Raw genomic sequence first — 16,852 nt, 5'->3', positions numbered from 1 at the left:
TGCAATGAGATATATTAAATTGTTCCTGTCATGGGTTGGAAATGAGGAAGGGGAGGGTTATGTGTGATGCCAAAAAAAAGAAAAAAAAAAAGTAATAATTTAGTTACCACTGATCCTCAGACATATGTTAGAAAGAGTGAAGAAATTTAAATGACAAAAGTACGTGTTGCAATAATTACCACTGATCATGTTTCATGTGTGCCTCACTTGTCTGCCGGGAGGTTCAACATTGGATGTTAACAAAGTAGGCTGGAACCAAAAATGGCTCCATGAAGCATGATGGTCAAAGATTGAGTAATGTAGGGCCCTGAGACAAGTTTCTCAGAGTAGCCGCTAGCATTTTATTCTCATGCTCACAAAGTTTTTTTATTTAAAAAAAAAAATTTCTTACCATTCAATATTTTTTTTAATTTTTCTATGTCGGCGCTGTCTATCTTTGTGAAACAGAATTCACAAAATTTATGAGTTTTTAGTCCAACACGAACTCATAATTTTTGTATGTTTGCTGCACTGTTATACATTTTCATGTAAGAATTGCTGGCTGGAGCACATGTGATGGATCTGCGCATTGAATGGCGATTTTTGGACATCCTAGGATTCGTAACAGCTTCAGCCATGCCTATAAAAAAAAAAAAAAAAAAAAATGATTACAAAACACAATGAAGATATTTTTTATACATGATTTTAAAAAATATTTATATTATATTGTAGATGGATCTATCAAGTATTTGCTCTCCATGAAAGGTTGCAAAGTTTGAGTCCACTCGAAGGACTCTTATAACATCCAGGTGACATGATAATCTTTGCATGTAGCCACCCAAGGCTGCCAAATTTTAACTTTACTAAAATAAAATGTGTACATTATTAGAATAGATAGGATATGAATTTAAAAATCATAGCAGCATTAGCAGCTAGATTATTCACACATTCTATATCTACTCCCCTCCTGCTTCATTCATTTTTTAACCCTCCCCCCACCCCCATCCAAAAAAAAAAAAAAAATCATAACATATTTTATAATTTATATAAATAATATGATAAATTTTTAATTAGAAAAAAAATTATAGTGATAAATACTGTGTCCAACTCCTCTCTAATTTACGACTGATTTGGCAAGGCTAATTTATAAATAACAAATTATTCATATATTACAGAATAGTTTATAATCTATTAGGACTTATCACATATATTTTATAGAATAGATGGCTGCATTAAGATTTTTTTATCTCAAAAAAAATTTTTGGATGATCCTTCGTTAACTTTTGGATTAACTTAGTTCAATCTTAAAGTAAAATATATTGCATATGGTAAAATTTTAGTTAAAAAATATTATTCAATTTTTTTTATTTATTTTTTATTATTTAGAGAGTAATTTTTTATATAACTACAGGATTGCCGTATTATGATCCAGATATTATGGATTTGAAATGTAGAAAAAAAAAATTCTTTAGAAGTGAGGATGCTTATGTTTTTTAGCCTTCAAAATTAAAAAAATTATATTATGTACAACATGCATCATATATTTATGTATATCATCAATCGTAGCTATTTATTTAAATATTTTTTATTTATAAAATATTTATTTTGATGTATCACGGATATAATCCCTCTTTATATTTATATCTCAAAATAATATTTTATTTATTTATTTATTTATTGAGATGGGTGAGAAGCGTACGGACTCGGTACGCTGTCTAAATGTCCAGGGATCTTTGACTAAATCGGCAGCCACTTCAAAGAAGACCCTGCAGCATATCTTCCCACTTGCTTTGAGATCCGTGCACGTCTCCATCACCGACAAGAATTATTAGTAAAAATAATTCTCCACTTATCCTGCTGGTGCGCGTACACCTAGAGTGCGGACGACCAATCAATTTTCGGCGTTGGATGGAGATCGGACGGCAATTACGAGGAGGAGACATGTGAGGGGACAGTCCACGTTCTGCGGGACCAGTGTTCGCAAGTGGAACCCACCTTGGGTACACCGTTGCGCGCGAGTCCGTGTACTCCACTTGCTTCTTTTTTTTTTTTTTTTCAAAGTACGAACTCCGGTACTTTTTGGGATCCCAGATTCCAATAGCCTCACGGAAACACTGATATCCGCCGTTGAGGGTGAATCATACGGTTAGTTTTTGCTAAAGGTGTTGGCATTCCATAAATGGACGGTCGTGATTTGATTTTTGGTTACCGAGCATTGATTTGATTCTGATTCCTTGTGGCTGTACTGACATAAGCAAGCTTTTCGTGGTTTCCATCCTTTCTATGAAGCAATAAAACTTTTGGGAATTCCTCATTATATATATTAAAAAAAAACTATCATTTTTCAAAAAATAAATAAATAAATAAATATTGCTATTAATCTCAAATATGGTACAAAAATGAAATAAAGGACAAGCAAGTATTCCTAGTAACACGATGTACAGAGTTGATTAGCGCTGATTTATATGTTGTTTAAATCAAATAATCCAAATTATTTGATTGTGAAAAGCTTGGATAAATGATGTTGATGCATGTCATAAATAATACAAAAATTATGTTAACTTTGCGTAATATTTTTTACTTGGTTATTATAACTTGATATCATTTTAACTTTTCCACAATGCGGATAGTTTGATTTTGTTCTTATTTGATGCGTTTTCGCTTTCGCTTGTGCAAGTTTTCAAAATAAAAATTTTCTCAGCTAAAATACAATTCTCTTGATATGGGATCCACTCATATGATATATTTAAAATTTTAAGCCTTCTTAGGATGCCAACATAAATCAGTTATGGAGATATCAGTGAATAAGATGCCAATGCATCTGAAAGGATTTTTCAGTTTTCCATCTCCTACTTTAAATGAATTATACAAGAAATAACAATCATATAGACCCTAAAAATAATGCTTTATTTTCATTATACTGCATCAACGAGAGTGCAATACCTTGTTCTTATATATTAATTAAGATAATTAAATAACTTGATATTTACAGAGTTTCTTTATATTCTCTTTTGCTAAAATTAGCATAATTTTCGTAGACCTTATCTTCGAGAAACAAGAATTCTCTCAACTTACTCAATTTTTTTTTCAAATATATATATATATATATAATTTAATAAAAATAGAATATAAATTTTTATTGATGAATAATAACTTGAAATAAATAATTTTTATTTATGCTAGTGATGTCTGCTTTTGCATAATTTGATTCAATTTTTTTCACTTTAAATAGAACATAATTTTTTCAAAATAGACATTATAAGTAAAATTAAATATGAAAAACTAAAATCTCATAGGAAGTAAATCATGGATATAGATATTGACTTTTATTTCAACTTTTTATTGAATATACCATCTAATTCTTCCTAGATTAGAAAATACATCTAGTCAAATATTTTTTTAAAAAAAAATTATTTAATGGATCATTTTTTAGGCAAAATATTGAAATTGATGAGGCATGATTACTCAGTGTGTTACATCGTAGAGTTTGAAAAATAATCAATTCGTAAAAAAAAAAGATTATCTCAATGGATGGTGTATGGCCAAGTTCGATGTGGTGGTTCTTGTTACTAAATTTTGTCCAACTTTATTTATAGTGACCAAGATTGCCCATATCAAATCTGATATTCTTTTTAAATCATCATTGATTTAAATATTAGTTATAGATTAATATTGTCAATATAGTGACATCTTAACTTCATATACCATCCAAAGGTTAGTTGCTCACATGGATCAGCTCTTGCCACCTTAGGCAAGGGAGCAAGGATTCGACTATAGTTTGGAGTAAGGGACAGATATATACATGGTAGAACAGATGGGAATCATCTCCTCTTACTCAAAGACAAAAAAGAAAAAGAAAAAGAAAAAAAAAATCATAAAAATTTCTCAAGTTTCTCAAGAAGCTTACCAACATTAAAGCTTGATAAATTAGGATATGTGGGGCGAAAAGAAGGGCTCAAGACACTTGAGCTGGATGGAAAGGAAAAAAAGAAGAGGATAGAAGAGCTGATAAGTAAACGTAGCAGTTGTGCAGCAAAATGGGAGACAAATAAAGGTCGCACCAGACGCACAAGGATATAGCAAAGTCCTTGGATTAATGGATAAAGATTTGGAATCGAGTCAAAAGGAGCATGAAAGCGAGAGGGTTGCTGAGGGTGACGCATTACTTTTAGTTTTTTTCTTCCTCCTCTGAAGATTATATTCTTCCAAGTTAAGCACTTGAGAAAAGCACCACTGATAGAGAATCTTGCACCAGGAATGGTGTATGGTGAAAAGTAGTGATTTAATTACATGGTTTGCAAGAATAATTTGGATTAGACGTTAAAGGGAGGAAAGATTTACATAGTTTGCAATAATTTTTTTGATAAGACATGATGGTTATCATATAATATTTTACCTTCTCGAAATGCTTTGTCAAACTAAAATGATTAAATAGACTCTGCAAGAAAGAGTTAAAAGGTGACACGAAATGTTCAGTAATGTACATGACAAAAAAATCTCTTTTTTTCCCTTAGCTGGATCTAAATAGATTGTAAATTTAGGACCAGAGTTTTGTTGGTGCAATACTTATGAGATCTATGATTAATTTAAACACTTCAATAATTTCTTTGAGGAAGTGTATACTTCACAATATTTTAAATGTTTTAACATATATAAGATGGCTTTTTCCTTTGGGCAAGCAAAATTCTCCATCCTCTCTATTAAATTTCCATGTCAGTGAACTTGTGCCCAAATCTACAAGCATTCTCCCATCTTGCATGCAGCATTGTACATGAAAATTTTTCATGTCGATGCCAAAAATACCACCTATAATGCCCTTAATTATACACAACCTTCAACCAATATTTTATGTTGTCGATTAATGTGGTGTTCAACCTACCTTCCCACTTGAGAAGCCGCATGACTGAGAATAAATTTGGAGCTCAGATGCATATAATAAATGAGAACTTTGATGCCAAATACATGGTTGCGGTTCTTAATTAATTAATTTCCTTTAGCAAGGATGGCGTCTAATGGAGGAGTCCACAAATGCTGCTGTTAAAAGTACTCACTGCACCATGCTTGTTGTTCTTTTGGCGGCTAATCCATGCGATCTTCTGGCTGATAGTCATAGACATATCCTTATCATCAGACGTCAAATTTTTATCCTCCTTTTGAACGTTTAGGAGTAGAAGGTGCCACCTTTCAAAACATTTGAAGACCATAAATTTTAACTGAAAACGTGTCCCAATTTCATGGCTTTCACATGTCAGCCAGAGTACAAAGGTTGGGTGCATTGTGGATCAGTCATTGTAGGATGAGTTGCGGCCAGATCAGATTTGCGTCCCAAAAAAAAAAAATTTTTTTTATTTTTTAAAAAATTATTTTATTTTATTTTTTTAAATAAATATGATTGATATAGTTAATTATTATATATATATATATATATATTAATGGTTGTGAAAGTAATGGTAGCATGTAGAGACCGAGACAATGGAAGTATCGGAAGCAGTTGTAATATGGTATAGATGGTGATGATAATGGTGACAACAATGCTATAGTGATGTGATGGGAGCTACAATGATATATAATAGTGCGATGGTACGATGAAAATAATAACGATAATGGCTGCAATGTAGAGTGCTGACTATATGATGGACGGTGATGATACTAGTGATGGTGCATCAATAGTGGTGAAGATAATATGATGGAGGCAATAGTGATGGTGGAGATGATATTATTAGTAGCGGTAAAAAATATAAAGTTTTATTTTTAAAAATATTGAAAATAATTTTTTTTTTAAATTATAAAATATTTTTTAAAAAATAAAAAGAAATTTCAAGACCCTCATTACCACTCCCATTTTCTAAAAGTAGTTTTTATAGTTTTTTAAATATAAAAAAAATCAACATGTAAAAATAATCCAAGCAACTCCTTCTCCCTCCTTTATATTTATATATATATATATATATATAGACTTTTAAGCTTGCTCAATTTACTGATCTAAATGAGAGTTGGTGGGTATCAATCCCCACCTATATTTGGGGCATCAGTCCTTGGCTACTAAAAGATAAAAAGAAGTTGTGTATTGAGTGGTGATCAATATGGGCAAACTTTACCAACATCAATCAACTAAGTTGGCAATCAGTTAGATTGGTTAGTATAGTTTTGGCGACATCGAACTTAAGCAATGACATGCAACATTGGTCTCAACATGATTCCTAGTTAGGGCTTAAGATGTCCCCACCCAATTGAATCACTAGTGCTCTCCATGCTTAATTCAATTTAACTTGACCTAGCTCAATCCATTCTAAACTGACCTAATGGTGAATCATTATAGCAAATAAGGGGGAAAAATTATATTACTAAAAAAATTTATATCACGTTCATGGTCGTTGATCCAGCGAGATCCAAATAAAACTCTTCCCACATGATCCAAGCCAAATCAAGACTTTAACCTATCCACAATTTAGGTCCTCTAAACTTAGATTGGAAAATTCTTGACCCAAATGGCCAAATCTGGCTGAAACTACCATCCTTTGGCTAATCGGACTTATGGATCAAGTTTGCACTCCATCTCGAGCGATTCCACCAATTTGACGGTCTTGATGAGTGGAGGGACACAAGCATTAACGGCTACGCCAAGCCGATCCGCTGGCTCGGAGGTCACTTTCCTCGTCAGATTAAACTCCATCCGCCCATCAATCGAGACCAAGAGCGGCTAAAGCCTGAAGCCGGCTAACTTCGCTAAACGACAATTTTCTCATCATGACCTTACCTAACTAACGGGAGAATCCGCCGTCAAACCAATCAATGTCCAAACCAATTTAATGTTAAATATTAAATAAATAGCTTAGGTATAAAAATACAAAATTAGAGAATATTAAATTATCCAAAAGTACGATTCTTCATGGGTTAAGGAATAATAGAGTACAAATATAAGTTAAATTTGGTGATAACTCATAAGTTAGGTGACTCTAGATTCTAGTAGTTGGATTTGGAATTTTATTAATTAATGGACAGAGCTCGCCGACCCATTTCTTCTTTCTTGTCGGCTCAGAAAAGTCTTGAGTTCTCAAATGGTCAGTTTGCCTTGTATGACTCTCTCATCGTAGTTTGGTTGGGATTGGAGGTGTCTAGTCTGTATTTTGGAGCAATAGAGCATTTTGTTTTTAGGAATGTTTTCAGCTTATCTGTATGAATAGTATAATATAAGAATCTAGTCTCCTTTGCTTTAGACCTTAAAAAAATAAATATGAATGTAAGTTTGTCATTTATAAATTTTAAGGTCCTCTCATTTCCATGTTTGCGAGCTAGTTAGAAAAGAAAATGGTAATCCAACTTAGGTCTTTGCGGAAGGGAAAAATTAGATTAAACTCTATTTTACTGAGTTAATAAATAGAGTTTCAAAGCTTAATTGGGTAAAGAACAGTAATATATTATAGAGTTTCTAGTGTTATTACATATTGGTATCATTCACTTGATTAATTAAGCTTTGTAAGGTGTTGTTTTCGTGGCCTTTTAGTGTGAAGATAAAGGTGTTGGAAATAGACAACAATAAAGAAGGTCCTTAAGTCATGCTTATACGACTTTCAAGATTTGGCTGACGAGCCATGGCCGGCTACTCCCACTAAAAGCATAAGTTGTAACGTGTGAACTATAAGACCAATGGTTGTATAGGAGTGACACTATGAGCTGCACCCTTATCCAGCAAAATAACCATATTAGGATGTATCAGAAGAGTACAAATTAACTACCATTCAAATTATACTCTGGATGCAAATTAAAACATTTAAGAGGCACCAAAGTTAGGCATATATATATAGTTTTCTCTTTTATTGGAATCTAGCTTGTGACTTTCTACCATGGTTTTACTTAAGTAAAAATTAGATCCAATCTAGTAATTCTGGTGTTGATTTATTGCATGCATGATCAGATGGACTATCAGACTTCTATATTGGTATGAAATTAAGATGATGACATGACTTCATGTAGAATAAAAGGAATCATCTTCATCATGTTTCTTCATTATTCGTGTATTATATGAGATCCTATCTGTCTTCACCTATCTCTCCCCATCAAGCAAAACCATTGAAGGGCCAAATTCGTTCATAATAAAATTGTAGATCAACAGTATTGTGATCGACAAGACCTCACAGCTGGAATCCTATACAATCTATTGGAAAACTTACCAAACAATGACAAGATGTTAACGCATGATGAAAAAAAAAAAAAAAACTGGTGCATCTTTTACCTAACAAGAATTAATTAAGGTCCATTTCTTAGATTTGTTTCAAAACTTTAGCTTGGATATATAGATAACATTCAACCATCCTCTCAAGTCTCGCCTTAAAACAAGTGCCTCTTGCCTCCACATTCCAGTTCAAAGTTCCTGTTCCGTTTTTTGCACCCCACCATGGATAACCTTAACTCATGCCCTTCGGCAATAATGTAAATTCTTTGACGTGACGAGGGCATATTGGTCGATTCACCCACAGCCATTGCTGTATTATATTTTGTCGACAAGGTCGGACCATAGGACAAAGATGATGAATAACACATTAAGACCGGCAGTGTTTTAAGGAGAGTGTGGTATATTTCTACAAAGGAAAAAAAGGGGGGTGGGGAGTGGTATATAATGCAATAGGTCCTCCTACCTGTAGTCTTTCCCTTTCCCACCTTTAGCTTTTCTTCCCTCCATCTGCTTCTCTCCTCTCTCTTCTCTACTCTCTTCTCTTCTCCTCTCTCTCTCTCTCTCAATCCCTAGCTAAAGTTTTGACAAACTCTCTCAATATTTGGTTGGCTTTTTTTCCTGTCATCACATCTAGATCAGTTGTTGCCTAGGCCTCCTGACCAAAGAGCTGTTAACTTTGGTGCTGGGATTGGAGAAGGGAGAGGGTGGTGGGGGAGATAGAGGAAGAGAAGGGAGAGAAGGATCTTGGGAGGGGAAGATGACTCCACCTAACATGGCAGGCCAATTTGGAGACACCACTTACACCAAGGTGTTTGTAGGCGGTTTGGCTTGGGAGACCCAAAGGGAGACCATGAGGAAATACTTTGAGCAGTTTGGAGAGATCCTAGAGGCGGTGGTCATCACTGATAAGAACACTGGAAGATCCAAAGGCTATGGATTTGTGAGTTCTTATCTTCCTCTCATTTTCCCCTAGGTGTATGTTTCTTGTCTAGCTTCATTCTATGCGCATATTTCATTCTTCTTTGGTTTATTGCCTTAATTGGGTTATGATTCTACTATGCTGATGTACCTGGCCTCTTGTCTTTAACACAAGATCAAGGTGTATACATACATATATATGAATCAAAGCAAGATCTATGTGGGGTTTGTGCACCATGGAATCAGGATTTGTGATTATCCATGAACAACAGTCCTAACTTTTCTGTAAAACATAATTATTTCTCCCTTTTATTCCTAGGTTAGAGCTATTAAGAGAGGAAGCGCTTTAACTTACTCTTTCTTTCTCTATTTTAATCATCTTATAAATTAGGTCACATTTCGAGAGCCAGAGGCGGCGATGCGCGCTTGTGTAGATCCTTCACCGGTGATCGACGGAAGAAGGGCTAATTGTAACCTTGCTTCTCTTGGGATTCAGAGATCTAGACCAACAACACCTCTTCATGGTAAATAGTTACTATTGACGGATGCTCTCTTTTTATATTTTTGTTCTACTCTCATTTTTCATGTCATTCAACCTGTCAAGTTCTCATCTGTGGCATTCATGTATATTCTACGTTATTTTCTATATTTAGTGGTGATTCCGAAGAATAGTTTATAGCCTGGTTGGAATCCCATGGTGCTGGGAACAGAATTTATCATCTTTAACAACAGTGAAAAGATCTCTTTTGTAACTTCTGTTATCTTTCTTAATAAAGCATCGGGGAAGTTTCTCATTTCCCCCATATTTCATCAAAAGAAAAAAAAAAAAAAAAAAAAAAACCGAAAAAAGATGTTTCTTTTTCCTCGATAATTACTATGAAGTCAAGCCATCTATTCATGAAAGCCTCATCTTTTGTTTCATTCTTCACATACTACTCCATGCTAGCCTTCGCCCATGGTTCTAAGGATATAATGTGCTTTCATAAAATTTTATGTTGATCTAACAAATCTCTCTCTCTCTCTCTCTCTCTCTGAAACATACAGGGTGTAAAAGTTAGTAACTTAAGGAAGCATCATCAGAAGACAAGACTAGGATAATATGATTATGGAACAATGGTCTCAAAAGAATACCATTCCTTTTGAGAAAAAAGGTGGGAAAACAAGCATGTTAGTTAACCTAGGAAGTCGCTCACTTTGGTTAGTAGAATATAACTTAACGTATTTTTCTTTCTGCTTAATGGTGTACTCGCACCACTTCTTTAGCTGGTCGAGGTACCAGGCTTGTCGCCATGACACTGTTTGTCGTCTTTTACTATGTTACCATGGTAATTACTATGTTTGTGTTAGAAAATTGGGAGTTGGTAATCGTAACTATTATTATATCATTTTGCAGGTGGAAGCAGAAACTTTAGGGTAATGAAATCTTTTCAAGCAGGGCTTCAAGGTGGGTTGGGAACAGCTTTTCCGTCGCCTGCCACCTTCCCTCATTATGCCATCCAACAAGGGATTCCTTATAATGTCTATGGGTAAGGGCAGCTGTAAAGGAGGTTACATATATAGTAGGTGTCAGATGCAAAGCACGTGCACCAGCACTTAAATATGCACATTAACATGTAGCCCCATGACATGTGATCATGGTGCATCTCTCTCTCTCTCTCTCTCTCTCTCTCTCTCTCTCATACTACACACACATGGGTCATGCATGATATATTTGATGCCATATAGGTCAAGGGATGGATGCATCATGGGATTATAGGTGTCATCTAATTCACTCCACATGCTCCTCTTTTTCATTGTCTTGCTGAAGCTGACACGTGAATGTACACTCGGGCATCCGATTGGCTCTTATGCCTCTTTTTTTCTCACTTTCGTCGTTACATCTCTCTCTCTCTCTCTCGCTCACACACGCACACCCACTCACTCACACACACATACTCACGCGCGCACGCACGCACGCGCGCACACACCGAGCATGGCATTGATAACGCATGGATGGATGCACTGCGTCAAACACAAGGTGTTATGGCATGGATAATAATATTGTTCGCTCTACATGCTTCTTTTTGCCATCCTCCTATCAATCCATTACCTCTCTCTCTCTCTCTCTCTCACACACACGCACACACACTCTCGCACGCATACGATTTCACGCCCATGGTACATGAATGTGGATCCTCTTTATTTTGTCCCCTCGCATTCATATGCATATGCATGTATGCAGTTGATGCCATGCACATCATCAACTGCCGAGGATAAGTGTTTCTGATCTCCCTTTTCTTTTCCTGCAAAATTTCAGGTACTCTTCGTATTCCCCAGAGTATACTTATCCAACGGTGTGTTCCACTTGTTCATTTCTGCACTCATATAAATATTCTTTATTATCAGATGTATAGATACAGAGAAGCTTCGCATCTATTATATATATATATATATATATATATATATCCTTTTTAGACTCTGCTATGGTTTTGTTTTTTACTCTCCCAGCAAGAAACACGTACACCCAATTCCCAGGTAACTTTCAGATGTGAGACCAAGCAATGTCTCTTCCCCTCTTCCCTTCATGAAGCTTCTGTTCTTTTGAACATTTTCTTGTAGGATAAGTAAACACTCAAACAATATATTTATATATATGTATCAGTGAGTGGAGGGCGTTAGCCTGCCACTTTCTGTTGAACATATTTATTTAGCACTATTTTTATCTAACTAATCGAAGGAGGAAAAAGCTTTTGGGAACAAAAATTTTTCTAGTTGTTAGGAAATCTATAATAAAAAATTAATATCCTCTCTCTCTCTCTCAAAAAAAAATCCTACATTTTTTTTTTTTTTTCTAATAAGAAGGAAGAGTTGGCCACCCAAGGAGATGGAGGATTTGGCTGGATCACTCTTCCTGCTCCAAATATATATTTATTCTTTAGTATTTCGTTTCTAAACACCCATGATAACAAAACAAGAGACAATAAAAGTTATCTAATAACCTTAGCAACCTCTATGGACCTTAATTCTCAAGTTGTGTTCACGTTAGGTGGAACCTTTCTTTCCACACTGCAGTGGAACCCGCCACCAAATAATCATAGAGAAATATATGTCTCCCAAAGAAATGACTCTACTTTGAAAAAAAAAAACAAAAACGTCACTGTGTAGAATTTTGGTGTATGTACCACAGAAGTTGCTTTTAACTTTTGCCATGTGATATGTTTCTTGTTCCATACCTTGCAAGCATGTTGAACATGCCTCAGTTATATATGAAACAACTTTAGTTGGACATTTGGTGTGTTGTAATGATCTACGTACCATTTGTAGCTCACCTGTCTTTTTTTGTCCTCCATTATTGCTCATGAATAGAGCTCCTGTGCACAGATCAGTTCTCCTAAATGCACTACTTCTAGATCAGTCATTATGTCAAATATAATTGAATGCCCTTACAAACTTGTCCACCTTTGTTAGGTTCCCAATGTAAGGTTTGTTCCCCAAACCCCTGTAACTTGTCCCATGCTACCTTCATGATTGCAATATAACAAGGTCTTATCGATCCTAACAATATTCTACTGTGGCTACCAGAGCTATTACAATGTGTATGGAGGGGGAGCTGCTCAGTATCCATTTTATGGAGGGGCAACAACTGGGCTGGTGACTGGAACCACTGCATTCTATCCCTACTTCCAGCTCGGTCAGGGAGGAGGCGCCGCCCCTTATCCTCATGGCCAGGGCTATGGTGTGCAGTACCCTCAGATGTTTCAGTACTCTGCAATGACCACAGCTGGATTCCTGGCACAGCATTATGGAGGGCCCTTGTCCCTTGCTCCAAGTCCCCCAGCTCAAGCAGGTTAGTCACAATTTCATGCTGCTTGAGAGCACTGTTTCTTATTCTTTTTCCCACTTCATGGAACAATTTTTCACACATCCAACACAACTATCTATATAAATTACCTGAAGCAATGCAAAGATATTCCAAACTGAATCATACTTGTTCTATATAATGGTAGATAACTATTTGAAGAATAATGGTCTTCGACGTGTACCGGATTGACCAATTGTGCGATTGTTGATGCTAGGAATATCATGATATTCATCATAAAATTTGCTGTTATTCAAAATTATATGTGGGTCAGAGAGATATTGTACTTATATAGTTTCTTCTATTGATTTTTCTTGAAGCTGATTATATCCTTAACTGTGGTACTAATATCTTTAACAGTGTCTTTTGCTCTGAAACAGGCATGACTATGGCTCTCACAGCTCCAACTCTGCCAACTCCAACAACCCATCACTACAGACTCATCCCTACTCCTTTCACTGCATCGATGTCGCCGGAGCAACCCTTGGCTTAACCATGGTTTTCTTCCTTCCATCTTTCTCTCTCGTTGTTCTCCTTTCATGTGTCTCTGTCCATCTTTCCATTGCTAACACATGCCCAAGTTTGCGTCTTTAAGGCTCCAAGTTTTTTTGGTCCACAGAGGCTAAAAAAAAAAACAAATTTCAAGCTTGGAAGAATGCTCCAAGTCCCACAGACACATGTGGTGCTATTTGGGCAGTTCATTAAGCTTTAGCCCTGGGATGGGCTTCAGCTTAAAGCATCTTCTCCCCAAGGTGGGGTGGCATCTTCAAGGACAAAGGGTAACCAATCTTGGCTCCCCATGAGCCAAGCACACTAACTCCATAGCCCAAGCCGGGCTTGAGCCAAAACAAACCTAACTTGGACTTCAAGATGGTGATTTTTAAAAACTGATGGTCAAGTCTCTTCTAGTATTAGCCTTAGGTTGGCTTATATATATATATCTTCCCTTAACCTCTGCCAAGTACCTCCACATTTAGAGGTAATTTGGCCAAATCCAAGGGCAAAGGCAAGCCCTGCACCTTGTTCTAATCTTAGCCCTTGCATGGGCTAACTAACAGAAACCTGATGACTCTACTGAGTTGCTATCACCCACCGTGTGTCACTTCACCAACTTCACCTAACAATCATATTAAAATTAAGTGTAACCAACCACTCACCTTACCTAGGGAAAGGTAAGATGACTTAACCAACACTCTTCTTTGCTAATAGTTTTGTGTGTACGTACATTCATGAGGCCAGGCTCTGAGGAGAGTTTTGGCCCCAGCGAAGGCAGGTTTTGAGGAGGGCTAGTGTTTGTTTTTGGCACGTAGCTCTACCTCCTGCCCCTAACTTCGGCTGAACTCCGCATATGGCTGTGGCGTTCCCTCCACCCTTAGGAAAGTTCAGTTTTCCCAATCCAATGGACCCTGGGGAGATATTTTTGGTCTCTTGGGTCCCACCTCCTCTGACCCTTCTCCAATACCATGGTTAGGTCCAGGAGTCTCTCTCTCTCTCTCTCTCTCTCATGTGCTGCTTTAATTTCAGGGAGACTTTTTGATACTTTTTATGCAATTTCTCAGAAGTGGATTGTAATAACTAGGCATGCTACTTTGCGACAAGCTGATATCCCTTTATGTTCCAAGTCATCACAACTTTAGTAATGTTACTGAAGTAGGTCGAGTTTTTTAAAAAAAAAAAAAAAAAAAAATCTTTCACGTCCATATCATGATATCGTCTTTATTTTGCTTGCATGTTAAAGCATACGTTTCCCTGTAATTTCTTGTGGGGTTTGCCTTTTTACCATATACGTGATGGGTGCTAGTTGGCCAAGTAGCCTGTTTGCCGTTCGTAAAACAATGGCAACTCCACCACTTAGCTTTTGTCCACTGGGTGCGTATCCTCTACTGCACACACGATGTACCATATGATGCTGGTGTACGAGCATGCACCATACAGCATAGTGCATCATGCACATCATTCATCATACGATGAATGGCTATACACAATATATATTATACAGCTCACTATATGTATGGTCATATGCACTGTGCATCGCATCATGCAGTGCAAGATAGAAGATTTGAGCTCTAGTCTATCAACAAGTATGCATAATATGATCATGCATACTGAAAATCATAGCCGCTCATTTTTATAATGATGCATTAAGGTAAGTTTTTGATGAATGGAGTATATAAGAATAAACTAGCCAAAGATCTGCACGTTGCACGGGATTTGATGTACGAAATAATTTTTCTTTTAAATATGATCAATTTTAAAAAAAATTATATATAAATAATAAAATAATATTTATTTAAATTTTTAGAATCACTTCATATTCTCAACTACTTATATAAATATATTTTAATTATAAAAATATAATAATATTATAAATTAATAACATAATTTGATGTGAAGAAATATTTTTTTAAATGGTACAATAAAATTTATTTAAAAAATTAAATTGAAATGTTCTTTCTAAATGGTACCATAAAATTTATTTAAAAAATTAAATTGACAGCACTCTAATATTATATATATACACACACACACGGCGCCCATACTGTGCATTCGGTGTATAGCACAATTTCTCCCAGCTTGGCCAGACAAACTAACTTTGGCTTGTAACATGGCTACCTCATGTATCCATGCAGCATGGCATCAGGCCTACAATGTTAATCGATATCTAACCAATGAAATAAATTAATGGGACTTGGTTAGGTATGGTAATAATCTGATCGTGCCTTTAGATGCATCATCATGCCTAATCACACATGACCATGTATCTCACAGCAGCTCCAACTTTAGTGCAAGTACTTCTTCCTATCCCTATCTTAGCTCCTGGTTTGATAAATGAGTTGACCAATTATTCCATGTAGTTCTCTTAGTTCCCACTTATCTAGGCTATGTGGATGACTACAACACACTAAAGATCCTGTAAGAATAGAGAGACAATTACGCAAGTGTAAGTGTAGCCTTGTACCCATTACCTCATATTTTGTTGTGCAGTACATAATGCAGTAACGCTGTCCCTCAGACTGGGCTTTGATTTGAGCTCCAACCCAACATGAACTTAGCCTTACATTATCAGCCTAACTCCAAACTGCAATAATTACTTGATCTCGAAACTAGGACGAGATGGACTAGGTTAACTAAAATTAATTCATCAACTTGTACAGTTAGTACATGTGTTAATTAAGTAGTGTTCAAACTTTTTTTTCTCTCTCTCTAGAGGAGCTATATAGCTTCATTAAGCATTAGGACAGTTCAAGTTTCTTAGTTTTTCTTAAAAAAAAATATAAGATTGTAGAGAGATACAATAAGTTAGATCCAACATGTCTTCAATTGACTAACATTCACATTCTTCATATTTGGTGAAATGAACGACACTAACTATATAAATTTGTTTTATTACAAATTTAAAACGTGGTGACATAGATGTTAAGGAATATAAAAAAACGCAAGGACTGTTGAAAAAGTAAACCATGTTTTTTTTTAAAGAAAGAAAGAAAGAAAGAAAGAAAGAAAAGGAAAGAGAAAACAAAAGGTTATTGACAGATTTGTACCATGGGTCTGCAATTTTTCCTCCTTTTCTCTCCTGTGCACCTGAAAAAACTGTCCTTTTGTCTCATGATTACCAATGGTTATCTAAATCAATCTTCATTGAAAAGACTGTGCTTTTGTCACATAAACGATCTTCATTGAACACGATAGCTGTGGATCTAAATATTCTTCTTTATGAATTATGAATTTTTTTTTTGAAAGCATCAGGCAATTATTCAAGTTTAGCAAAGGCATATACAGCCACCTGAATTTATCTATCTTGGAGAGAGAACGGATATTATATATTTTCAAGTAAGGATGCGATTCAATTTATATGTGCCATTGTCTTAAATTTGAGATTTAGAGAATCTAAAATCAATAGGTGCTTGTGATCCAGATATTGGTTTTGCCGGATAAGATTTTGC

General features: G+C 35.6%; 1 protein-coding gene across 2 annotated transcripts; it reads left to right on the top strand.

The window, feature by feature from the left end:
* The first annotated feature begins 8,569 nt into the window (after positions 1-8,569).
* Positions 8,570-14,533, top strand: LOC105051692 (uncharacterized). 2 transcript variants are annotated; one of them, XM_010932246.4, is made up of 6 exons: positions 8,570-9,092; positions 9,462-9,594; positions 10,464-10,596; positions 11,367-11,403; positions 12,632-12,896; positions 13,289-14,533. In XM_010932246.4, the coding sequence occupies exons 1-6, from the start codon at positions 8,910-8,912 to the stop codon at positions 13,399-13,401; spliced, it is 864 nt and encodes a 287-aa protein (XP_010930548.1). In that variant the 5' UTR covers positions 8,570-8,909; the 3' UTR covers positions 13,402-14,533. The 2 variants fall into 2 exon arrangements, with proteins under 2 accessions (XP_010930548.1, XP_010930549.1); XM_010932247.4 differs by having other exon boundaries at positions 8,573-9,092; positions 13,269-14,533.
* Positions 14,534-16,852: the final 2,319 nt, after the last annotated feature.

This window comes from Elaeis guineensis, chromosome 9 (assembly GCF_000442705.2).
Source record: "Elaeis guineensis isolate ETL-2024a chromosome 9, EG11, whole genome shotgun sequence".
NCBI classification, from domain to species: Eukaryota; Viridiplantae; Streptophyta; class Magnoliopsida; order Arecales; family Arecaceae; genus Elaeis; species Elaeis guineensis.
Note: the sequence above shows the minus strand (reverse complement) of the source record. Positions and strands in the feature narration are given on the sequence as shown.

Excerpts from the sequence above, each read along its gene's own strand:
- LOC105051692 (XM_010932246.4), top strand. The coding sequence starts at position 8,910 with ATGACTCCACCTAACATGGCAGGCCAATTTGGAGACACCACTTACACC. Across the intron at positions 9,093-9,461 it reads GATCCAAAGGCTATGGATTT|GTCACATTTCGAGAGCCAGA; the intron begins GTGAGTTCTTAT and ends CTTATAAATTAG. Across the intron at positions 10,597-11,366 it reads ATTCCTTATAATGTCTATGG|GTACTCTTCGTATTCCCCAG; the intron begins GTAAGGGCAGCT and ends GCAAAATTTCAG.